Here is a 12,349-nt window from a genome sequence, read left to right as displayed (position 1 = left end):
GGGTTTCTCTTTAGTTCTTTCAATTCTCTATCCTCTGAGTTGGGTCCATTTGCAGATAGGTTTCATGCAACTACATACCACATCTGTAATCTCAAATGTTCTCCATTATTCCATGCAATCTTCTTGTTGGAAGCTCACCGGTATTTCAGGCCAGCATCTTTACTGACCATCACTGTTTTCCTTTCATCTCTTAGATACACCAAAATGAAGACTGCCACCAATATCTACATTTTCAACCTTGCTCTGGCAGATGCCCTGGCCACCAGTACCCTGCCCTTCCAGAGTGTCAATTACCTAATGGGAACATGGCCTTTTGGCACCATCCTTTGCAAGATTGTGATCTCCATAGATTACTATAACATGTTCACCAGCATATTCACCCTCTGCACCATGAGTGTGGACCGCTACGTCGCAGTCTGCCACCCGGTCAAGGCCCTGGATTTCCGCACTCCCCGAAATGCCAAGATTGTCAACGTCTGCAACTGGATTCTCTCTTCTGCCATTGGTCTGCCTGTAATGTTCATGGCAACAACAAAATACAGGCAGGGTAAGTGGCACTGCAGGCCTGAAGGGTGGAAGGCTAATAGTTTGATATATTGGTAGTGGTAGGGGCCAAGCAGAATTGATGTGGTCCAATAGCTTCATCCAACTGTAATTTTAATTATTCTTTCTAACAAAAATGCCTTTGAGTAGGGAAGTCTTCCCTGAAATGTTAAGCCTACTAAACATTTTAAAGATAATATAATCTCTTTGTTCCTGATTTTTCTGTGCTTCCTTTATCAAAATGGTGAGTAAATATGAACCTAGCTCTCTCAAAAGTAATTAGAGTGTAAACCCCAAAAGTATTCCATTGAAGCTTGCTTTAGAATTTCAGGTGGCTGCCTCCTTGAAAAACTTGTCTTTTAAGACCAAACAGCAGATTAATGACCTACCTTCTTCAAATTGGAGTGAAATATCCATTAGCTGGAAGCTCCTACAAACGATGGACAATGCTCATATTTCTACATACATACAAATCCCACAGAGTGTCTAGTTTCTGGTGAGAGGTACATAATCATTCACTGAATGAGTGTGTAACATGCCCGAAGTAGACAGCAAAATGGGAAATTTAGAAAAAGTAACTTTCCCTGAAAATCAACAGAGTTGAATTTCTCCTCCAATTGCTTTCCATCTATCCTTGCTGGCTTGTGTAGTGATAGTCTCAACCCAGCTCCCAGGGCTTCAGGGCGGTAAAATGGCAGGATTAGAACATGATGATAGAATTCAATGTTGTGCAAGGTTTTTCTTAAACTCTTCTTCTTCCAGGTTCCATAGACTGTACCCTAACGTTCTCTCACCCAACCTGGTACTGGGAGAACCTGTTGAAGATCTGTGTTTTCATCTTCGCCTTCATCATGCCCATCCTCATCATCACCGTGTGCTATGGACTAATGATCTTGCGCCTCAAGAGTGTCCGCATGCTCTCCGGCTCCAAAGAAAAGGACAGGAACCTGCGGCGCATCACCAGGATGGTGCTGGTGGTGGTGGCTGTGTTCATCGTCTGCTGGACTCCCATCCACATTTACGTCATCGTCAAAGCCTTGATTACAATCCCAGAAACCACGTTCCAAACCGTGTCCTGGCACTTCTGCATTGCTCTGGGTTACACAAACAGTTGCCTGAACCCAGTCCTTTATGCATTTCTGGATGAAAACTTCAAACGATGCTTCAGAGAATTCTGTATCCCAACGTCCTCCACCATCGAGCAACAAAACTCCACTCGAATTCGTCAGAACACTAGAGACCACCCCTCCACAGCCAATACGGTGGATAGGACTAACCACCAGGTACGCACTTTCTGGTTACATGGGGGTGATATAAAAATTCTAGCACTTGGTACTGATCCAGGATGGCAGTGCTTTAGGAGATCAGGAACCAGGGGGAGAAGGGAGGGAGGAGAGGATCACAAGATGATCATGGTGCAGAGAGGAGCTTTGTGATAGAATGTGCTCTATGTGTTTTTTTATGCTCATTTAGGCTTAGAGATATACCAATCATAAAACCAATAAGCTGCCAAAAATCACTATTTTCCTGACCTTTGCTTCTATGCAAAATTAATGATTTTAGCATATTGTGGAAGTGATCCTGATCTAGAAATATTCTATATTTCAAAGATCCTTCCAACATCCCTGTTGCTTCTCAAAAGCCTGTTCTACTCTGGTTCACGGGTAAAGAGCCTTGTCTGTGTGGCCAGGGACACAAGATATTCCAGAAAAGCAGTGTCATAGCAAAAGAGAAAAAAGGGGAAAAAAAATGGCCAGCTCCCACTCTTGTTTGTAGATGTTGATATCTGAACTCTAGGGCAAATATCAAACATAATTCTAATTGTTTGAGTTCAGTTAATAATGTAATAGTCATCAAACCAGTTGGGAATTACATTAGAAAGAGTGATTGTGTTTTGGAGATGTATTCCTAGGCCCAGGAGAGTACAAGATGGGATTGACATCAAAGAAGATTCAAAATTTACACTCAGTATTGTAATCACACAAGAAATCAACAAGGAGGAAAGAGAAAAAGCTAGCTCCAAGACAGTATCACCTTTTTAAGTCACTGCTTTGCAAAGTTTGACCTCTGATCTAAGAAGTCAATCAAATACATAATTAAGACATTAATATTCATTTAAATAAATAAATGTTTCAAAAATCCTATCCAGATCACCCCAGCTTCCAAAACTTACAGCACATATAACGTTATAACCCAGAACTCAAATTCAAAACTTCCAGTGAAGAAAATGTCTAGTTCAGAACTTCGGATAACGTTCCTAGATTGGAGGGGCAGGCATTGTGGGGACAGTTATTCCATAAAAATTAATAAGAATCGATGTCTCGGAGGAGCCAGAGGAGGCCTTGGCTACCTTAAGACTCCGCTCTTCTTCTCACTGTCTCCTCACTCCACCCCTTGAGTCCCCACTGCTGCTACACAGTCCAGCCCAGGTTTGCCCTTCCTAGTTGACCCCAGGACTTACGTAATGTGGGCCAGAAGGATCTGCTCAAGGGACACTGATCTTCATACCCTGATATGAAAAGTGCTAAAATGAACCCAAGAACTGGCACCCTGGAGAGCAAGCCGTAATGATGGCAAAACCACTCCAGTCAGAAGGAAATTATTAACTTATCATGTCTCATCTTAATTCCATCTCAGAAATAAAAGCCAGAAAGAAATGATTTTTCCACTCTGCTTCTTTCCTCTCATTTTTCCACGTCAAGACCTCTAAACCTGCTCCTTTTACTAAGCAATTCTCCTTTTCAGTGGTTCTCAAAAATCTTATGAAATCACTTAAAAATGATTGGGATCTAAATACATTTTCTCTGATATCAGGATGACATTTAAGACTATTGGTCCTAAGCTAGGGTAAAAATTATTGCATTAGCATACCATATTTTGTTGGGGCAAAATGATGGCCACTAGAAAGTACTGGCTCTTTCTCTCTTAGTGCCTACACCTTCCCCCTCTCCCAGGCCCTTTAAGGTGTGGCTGCTTGGTAATGTACCTTAGGCCTCAGTCACCCTCACTGGGCTTTATCACATGGAAACCACTCCGTCTGAGGCTGCTTTTGACTCCCTTCCAAATCCATTCTTATTCATGTGGCTTGTGCATGGTCAGACAGAGGAGAAAGGAAGCTAACTGGAGAAGTTCTGTTTAAGTAACCAAAAGGTTTGCTTTAAAAATACACCCAATTAAAACTTATCTTCACTGCTGCCTCTGTGAAGCAGCATCATTATCAGATAAGAGCAGAAACACAGTAGCCCGGAATTGGCCATTTCCCAAATGCCCAGCTGGGAGAGGTGGAAAGAGAAGAGAGACTGCCGGAAAAGAGGAAGACACCCTGACGTATTTGAAAATCAGGATAAATCAAAGATCCCTTTCACTAATCTCTACTAATATGTCACCATTAGAATTAAGGCAGTTACACACAGACAATTAGAATGATATGTAAGCCCATAGCAATAGTTTCAGTAATACATTGACATAATTAGATTTGAAGAAGAAATAAGAGACTTCATGGCCTTGTCTCTAGGATTTATTTAATTTGTTGTACCCACTCAGAATCCGATAAACAGGTGTTTCGTCTTTGTTGTGAATCTTGTGTCTATTTGTTTGACATCATGAGCTGTGTCATGCAAGGAAACAAAGCTGGTTGGATTCGCAGTAACTTTTCAGTTGCATGCTACGAGTTTGCAATAGTGATAAATGTTTACGTTCTGTGTTTGTATTTTCTCCAAGAAAGACATTATGCTACATATGTCATGTTTCAAGTATGTTAGTCCACTTCATATTCTGCAGATCAGAGGTCCAATATCAAACCTTCCCAGGGTGTCTGTATTCTGACAACTGTACACTGTGGCCATGTCAATACAGCGCAAAATGAAGTGGCGATGTGGCAGTTATGAAGGTAATTTGATAAACTGTATGAGAAAATGCTATGCCCCAAATAAGCTTTGAGTCAGACTTCCATAGGTAAGGGCATCTCTGTCAGTTTTTGCTGCCTAACGAATCATTTCAACCTTGAAGCAACCACCTGTTTAGATTACAGTAGTGCCGCATGAGCAATTTGGGTTAGGCTTGCCTGGACTGCCCTTCCATCTTGTCTGGGCTTACTTCAGTGTCAGCCACCAGTGGGCTGTCACCCATCTAGGGGTGGCCTCAGAAGGCATGGCCAGCTCCAGATGGATTCCCATCCTCCGGCATGTTAGCCCAGTCTTGTTCTCACTGTGGCCAGGGACTCTGAGAGAGAGTAAAAAGAGAACAAACCTTCCTGATGCCCAGGATCAGAAGTGGCATGAAGTCACTTCCATGCTTTTAATAGATCAGGTAAAGTCAGCACATCAACCTAGATTCAAAGGCAGGGGCTGATAGGATCTGCGGTGACATCACAAAGGGATGTGGCTGGGGGACAGGTGGATACTTGTGGCCACTTTTGCTAACAATCCACAGCAGACACATGCTTCAGGGGATGGGTAACACAAGAACACATCTGTCAAGATCCTTCTTGGGCCCCCAGTATTGACCTAGCACAGCATCTGGCACATTAAAAGGTGCTCCAGAAAGATCTGTTGAATGAATGAATGGTGGGCGGGTTCACGGTGTTTTGCATGCAGAGTGTATGGGAATGACCTCTTTCCAGTGCAACCTACTGACAACCTCAGGCATGGTGTCACATTCTGGCATGGTGTCGGGCTAACTCTGCAGGAAGAGGAAAATACTCACAGTGAGATTCTTTGTTTTCTACTGCCCAGCCATTGGTATTCTAATCAAAAGTTATACTTTTCTAAAACTTGGAGACCTGTGGGTTTGTCTTCTAAATTTATTTTTAACAAGTGGTTTTGATGACACCAAGTGCTGATTCCATGCCCTAAAGAGGTCTTTTCCTATTGAATGTTCAGGGGACAGGAAGAGATGGTCTCACGTGGTGTTTGTTCATTCCAGGGCTCAGCTTCTGCTCCTGCTGTAGCCTGCCTGATTTAGGTTCAACTTGTTGTCTTTATGGCTTCTTGATCTTTATTAGGTACATTCAGGCATAGACACTCATTTTCCATCTGTTCTCATTGCAACTGAATTCTCTGCCCATGCACCATAGCAGCCTACTGCTGCCTACTGAACTCCAGCGTGCCTCAAAACACTTCCCCCATCTATCTGATCCATCCAGGTCCGACCCAGACCTGAAACACTGCTCACTCTCACCGGCCTTCCCCAGTTGATTTCCAGCCCAACCATATTTACAATGCATTTCCTATCTTGGCACAGAGGTGATCTTTGAAAATATTTAATATTATATAGGAAAAGAAATACTCTGGTGCATCAGTTGAATTATTATTTAAGCAATTAGTGAAACCTACAACCTTAGTATAATGTTCTCTTACCTACTTATGGCTGTGTACAAGTTAAAAATTGCTTTCACAAGCTGCATCACAACAGCTTACTATAACAATCAGGATGTGTAAACATGAGAAAATAAATACTTGTGGAGGTTAAGCAATTATATAGATCAAACAATCACTAAGAGGCAGAATCCAGACAAACACCCCAGGATTCTCACATCTCTTCCTACACTTGCCTACGCTCTGCCACTTTTAATTAGCATTATATGATTGCAGCCAGAGATTCTCAAAACTTTATTATGAACTCCAGGAAATGTACGTTCTTAAGATTATTTTCAAGAAATTATAGCTCATTGTGGACAGGATCCAGGAATCTGCATTTTGAATAAAATACAAAACCAAAATTCTGATTTAAACTTTTACTTCTTCTTCAAACACTACTAAATTTACTATTTTTTGACCCGAGTAATTATTTCAGTCAGGGACTGAAGGGATAAATTCTTCACCAAATGAACCCTGAGTTTTGCAAAACAATGTAATTGTTCTTGAAAAAGTCCTAACTTTCTAATCTATCTGCCAATGAGCCTTAGGAGACAAAGTACATAACAGCAATAAAGTTAACACTATGTGCCCTGCTAATTCCTCATCATGGCTATGTCAAGTTGATTCCTAAACCCTTTCATTCCCATCTTTAAAGCATACTTGACATTTCAATGCAAGTACCAGGTCAGGAAATTAAGAGAAGCTTGTGTTTGGATTAAATATAAAATTGTATTATTCCCAGTTTAACCAAAAGCAGAAGCCTGACTTTTAAAATCAACTACATCATCTCAAAAGCTGGATCATGGATTTTTACAAGACATCTGTGGAGAGCTAATTTGGAAAGGAAATTATTTCAATGACATTTTTTTTTCCATGACAAAAGCCCCAAATGAGAATAGCTCTCAAAATTACAGCACTGGACCACATTAATGCCTATTTTGTGAATGAACCCAAAATGACTATTCTTTCAATTCATTGGTTTAAAAGGAAATTGGTTCCAATCATCTGTGCATGTATGTGTGTGTGTGTGTGTGTGTGTCCATGTTAGGGGTGTGTACATACACACATATGCCTTTAAGCAATCTGGAATTACAGTGTATCTAAGTTTAAAATAAATGATATCTCATAAATAACAGTAGAACCTGCTGTTTTGGATCAATAAGCTATAATCTGAGTGAGTAAAATATTGTTAAATTAGAAATACATCTGTTCTCAGAAAATATTTGGCCCTAAGAATATTACTAATAGCATCCATTGATCAGTTTGTAACATAAGGGATATCTTAATCAATTGCATGAAGTCTGTACAGTTAGGGGAAGCAGTGTTTAAAGAAGTCACTTGCCCAAGGCCATGTTAAAAAGTAGTGGCTGAGGATTAAATTGGGTGTCATAACCCAAACTCTGACTCAACGTGCACCACTGTCCCCTGGTTTGGTTTTCACTCAGAGTGATCACGGCTCTTTTAGGGAGATTCAAATTTAAAGATTGAGTTAACTAATAAAATCGGTACAGAATTTTCTTGTGCTCACTGTTCCAATTAATGTTAAGTAACATAAAATACAGCAGCGTGTTTTTTTCTTTAAAAAGGTAATTTAAAATAAGATATCTTATTTGGCTAAACAAAGGTAGTAAATTGTTATTTATACCCATCTATGATGAAAATATTCTCGTCTCTTGAGATTTAATATTTTCAAACACCTCAATCTTAATTTGCTGTCTCACATAGTTTGGGAAGCTAAATATGAAAGATGGATATTTTTTCCTTTTTAACTCTCTATGACATCACATTTGTTTTTTACTTCCAAACCTCCATAAACTTGAAATGCAATCCCCTAGTGCTTTTTAGCATTTCCATTTTCCCCCCACATTGAATGTAATGACCATTTGAATTAATGCACCAATCACAGACCAGCCTGACTCTTGATTATCATTCTGACAACCAATCTTTGGGTAGGCTGAAATAAGTAATTGTAAATTGATGCAATTTGACTTTAAAAATTTTAGAAATTGTTTTGTGAAAGACACTCTGAGAGCTACAAATTTCCAGAACAAAATATATCTTACTGATATTTCCCTTTCAAATTGTTTCCCAGGAAATCAAGAACCTGGAGCTGGACCTTTGGTCAGCCTTCTCCCTGCAAACTCACCTATTTCCTTTTACAGTATAGTTCACTGGATTAGAGTGAATGGAAACTTTTCATGATGAAAGAAATATCAAAGCCATGTTGTTCTCCAATACATTATATGTATGCATGTGTGTATACATACATGCATTATGTTTGTATATAATGTGTGTATGTGGGGTAGGGATTCATTTCAGGTACTAAATCATTTTAACAGTACTTCTTCAGAACATGAATCATTTTCGTGACATATAACAAGAAGTTCTCCCATGTGAGTCTGGTCCCCCATCTCCGGTGGTAGGTGCTCAGGGAGTGAGTACCACAAGCTTTGACCTTACCTGGAGGGGAGATAAATGTGCAGTTAATGTAGTGTTTGTTGCTTTACATTTATAAATAAAAAATAGACCAGTTTTCTTCTTTCTATATAACTCCTTAACTTACAAGGAACATGGGCAAACAAATAATTAGCCAGATAAATTGGCTTCATGTATTTATTATATCTCAAATAAACAGAAGTTGAAAGTTTCATCACATTTTGAATAATATCCCTTTCAGTCCAAGAATAAATATGTACAAGAACAGTCTGGGTCTTTTACATGTGTAAAGGATGGAACAAAGGAAGGAAGAAAGAACGGGAAGAAGGGAAGGAGGAAGGGAAAAAGCTAACCTACAGACATTTTGTGTCTGAAATCAGCTACTTCCTGCTATTCTGTTTTCCATACAGAGACCAAAAATCCCAGGAATACTGGAAGTATAAAATAATCTACTAAATCCAAATTGGATTGTTTCTATTTTTTAATACTACCAAGTCTTAATAAAGGTTAAGAAGACACATTCTTGAGATTATGTGTATAATTCAGAGTCCCCGATGATATGCCTAAATTCCTTAAAGAGAAGAAAGTGATGATTTCTTGTTGTGTTGAAAAGGGTACCTCTAAGACACATGTGAGAAAAGCAAAATGTAAAGAAGATGACATCATGAAAGAACACCTTAACCATGAAAAATCTAAATATTTTTTAAATTTTTAACAATAAGAAAATGCAGTGAATGGTGGACATAGAATGGGATATGACTGCTATATACTTGACATAAAATCACCTACTAAACCCATCTTACAATTTACAACTAATCAAGAATATCTCACTCTTGCTGTTCTTCCTACTTCTCTATCATGTCAGTTAAGATGGCTTTATGTTCAAAAATCCCCCAATATAACTAAATACAGACTGATTCTGATTCAAAGGGTCAACCTAAAAGAGCACTCTTTGAGCTACTTTTTGGAAGTGGAAGACACTTGCATAGGATTTCACAATGCTGTAAATAAGGGTAGCCAGGGGGCTAGCATGTACTTGACCAGCTGAAGATTTTTCGGGTTGCCTCAGAAATTCAGTGAGACACACAGACTTTGAAATGGCTATGGGATAAGTGAAGAGCAACATTTAAATGACAAAAAAAATGCAACTGGATTTATCAAACCAATGCAAAATAGTCACATTTCTTAGACACTGGAACTGATAAAAAGAACAATATAACTCATCTTGTCCAAACCTCTTCTTCCTGAAAATGGGAGAACTGTAGCCCAGAAATGTATTTTCAACATATACCTTTATCTCTAAACAGAGAAATGATAATGAAGATTTTCCAAAGACACCATATTGAGTTTAAGAAAACTTTTGTAACTAAAGAAAAAACACAAGATAATTGGATTTTATATATACTCTAGTGCATGTAAAATTTTTAAAAAAATTTAGTTGTAGATGGACACACTTTTGCTTTATTTACTTTTTATTTTTATGTGGTGACGGGGATTGAATCCAGTGTCCCACACATGCCAGGCAAGAGCTCTACCACTGAGCCACAACCCCAGCCCTACTGCATGTAAATTTAATTTAAAAATTCAAACAAGAAAGGGAAGCTTTACCATTAGATAAAAGTAGCATACACAGATCATATAGAATCCTGAAAATAATTTAGATGGCTCAAATATTTACTCAGACTTTGCCACTGACTTGCTGGACGTTCCTGGGCAGGTTTCTGCAGTGTTCTGTGCTATATAAGAACGGTGATGACCACAGAGGCCAACATGTGGGCTTGATGTGAGCTTGGCATCTGATGGTCCAACAGAGGTCGGGCAATGGGCTGCTATTATTCCAAGACTCTTGGCAAGGTGTTACTATTTTCACCTCCTCTCTTTCCTTTTCCCAAAACTGAATTATATCTCTTGGAAAGAAAAATTCAAAGGAACAAAATAACATGCCAATAGAGACCATGAGGTAGTGTAAGCCAAGCCTTCTCAACCTTGGCAATAATGACATTTTTGGCAGATAAATATTGCAGAGAGTTCAGCAGCATCCCTGGCCACTCCCCACTAAATACCAGTGGCATCCACCCACCCTCAGTTGTGATGACCAGAACGTCTCTGGACATTGCCTACTCCTGTCCCCTGGGCATGAGGGGACCCAGTGAGAACCACTGATCTAACCTGACCAACTGTTAACAGATGCAAAAGCATTAAGGCCCACATGAGTCATGATGCCGCCAAATCCGTGCCTGGCAGGGTTGGAACTAGATTTCAGATGGCCTGACTTCAGTTGAACCCTCCTCTGAGGCACTGCACTGATTTCTCCAAAGAAAGCTCTCCTGAGCATGCCTCCCAGTGGCAAGGGGAAAGGCTCAGCATTTGTGGAAGACAAGAGGAAGGAAGGCACAGGGTGTTGCTTGAGGTTTCTCTCTAGGAGAAGATGAGCTTCAGCTTGAAACATTAAGAAAGAATTAAAGGTCAGTAAAGGTGAAGATATTGCTAAGGAGGCCCTGAATGAGGTCAAGACTCCTACAATATCAAAACATTAGTGAACTCGTGGATGAAACATAGTTAATGAAATACAAATCATCCTCTCTAGAGCAAAGAATGAGAGGAGCCCTAGGAAGCTCTGCAAAGAAATAGAGCACCAACATTAATGGGAACATTGTAGCAACTAAAGACCACAGAACAGCTAGCTTTGTGCATGCTGCAATCAAACCCAGATCCAATTATTAAAATATTCCAAGAGCACTCAGATACCAAGCCAGCAGCCTCTAAGAGGCAAGATCAGATTAGTTATGGCAAAACAAATTTTATTTTCATATAGATTCCTGGACAGGGAGACCAGGTAACATCAATATCAATAGTGTTTACAAAAGTAGATTTGACAGTTCTCATTAATTTCCATGAGATTGTGCTGTCTTTAGTTGTGATCTGAATGTAATGGTCCAATGAGGCAGGTTTGTAAACTTAACTGACTCTTGTCCTAACTCTCAATCAATGGAGGAATGCTAAATAACCCAGATAACAGGAAAAGGAGCTAAACATACTAAAAAGTAAGGCAAAACTACAAACGTAGTCACTAGAGAAACATTTTAATCCAAAAATTCAACTGTGGTAGCATAGAATATGAGTGATACAGATACAAAAAAATCATAGTGATTTTATTTCATAGACAAGAGTATGCTATAGGCCATGCAAACCTTTGGAATTATTATTTTAACTGAATTCCAGTGTTGAGCACATATAAAATGTTAGTCTCACTCCAATCAACCTCACACTTCAAGAATGAGGTCAGCAAATTAGACTGTGCTCAGAGATGAGCAAGTAAGATGGGAGGGAGTTGCCAGAACTGCACTGGTTGCCTAGGAAACAGACTCCCAGAGGACCAGTTACCACACAAGGAACGTGAACAGGGGATTGCCCTTATCCAACCTTACCCCACTAACCAAGGCCAAAGGGTAGAAATTACAGAGAAAGTTCTTTCAATACAACCAAAAATAACTTCTTTTTTAAAAACCGCTTTATTGTGGTGTGATTCACATACAGAAAGATATACTTATTTCATGTACACAATTTGATGAGTTAGAAAGAACTTTCTTTTCTTACTTTGAGATTCAAAGTTACTAGATGTTTCTAATGTTCAGACATCTGCATTTTGCCAACATGAAAGAGACACTCAGAGAGAATTCAGGTATTAAGATTGAGCAATTAAGAAATCAGAGGAAATGAGTCCCCAAATTAAGATTTTCAGGTTTCCTAGTTCCATGACGTTCTTGCCGATCACAACTACAGTAAAATGTAATGTAGTCCATGGAGAAGACCTCGGAAGAAAAATGCCGGAGAAGTTTGCCTTTCGTTTTAATTAGTGTTTTAGTTAGTGGAATTGATACTGTGTATTAGTGTCCTAAAGGCTTTAGACAGTTTCTGTGTGTTCGTGTATGTGTGTATGTGTTTGTTTCATTTTTAAGCCAAAATTCTCAAATTCATGTGAGCACAGGTCCAGATTTTCACAGGATACCTGA

The 12,349-nt window shown here is 39.4% G+C and overlaps 1 protein-coding gene across 2 annotated transcripts in view; it reads left to right on the top strand.

Moving 5' to 3' along the window:
• Positions 1-12,349, top strand: part of Oprm1 (opioid receptor mu 1) — a 60,299-nt gene that overhangs the window by 32,169 nt on the left and 15,781 nt on the right. For both annotated transcript variants that reach the window (XR_007109605.1, XM_047559691.1), the window contains exons 2-3: positions 195-547; positions 1,306-1,826. Coding sequence is in view for 1 of the 2 variants with exons in the window: in XM_047559691.1 (XP_047415647.1) it covers positions 195-547; positions 1,306-1,826 (874 nt within the window). In the remaining variant the exon portion in view is untranslated. The remainder of the gene's footprint in view (positions 1-194; positions 548-1,305; positions 1,827-12,349) is intronic.

This window comes from Sciurus carolinensis, chromosome 7, assembly GCF_902686445.1.
Source record: "Sciurus carolinensis chromosome 7, mSciCar1.2, whole genome shotgun sequence".
In the NCBI taxonomy this organism is placed as follows: domain Eukaryota; kingdom Metazoa; phylum Chordata; class Mammalia; order Rodentia; family Sciuridae; genus Sciurus; species Sciurus carolinensis.
The sequence above is the reverse complement of the archived record's forward strand: the minus strand, read 5'-3'. Positions and strand labels throughout refer to the sequence as shown.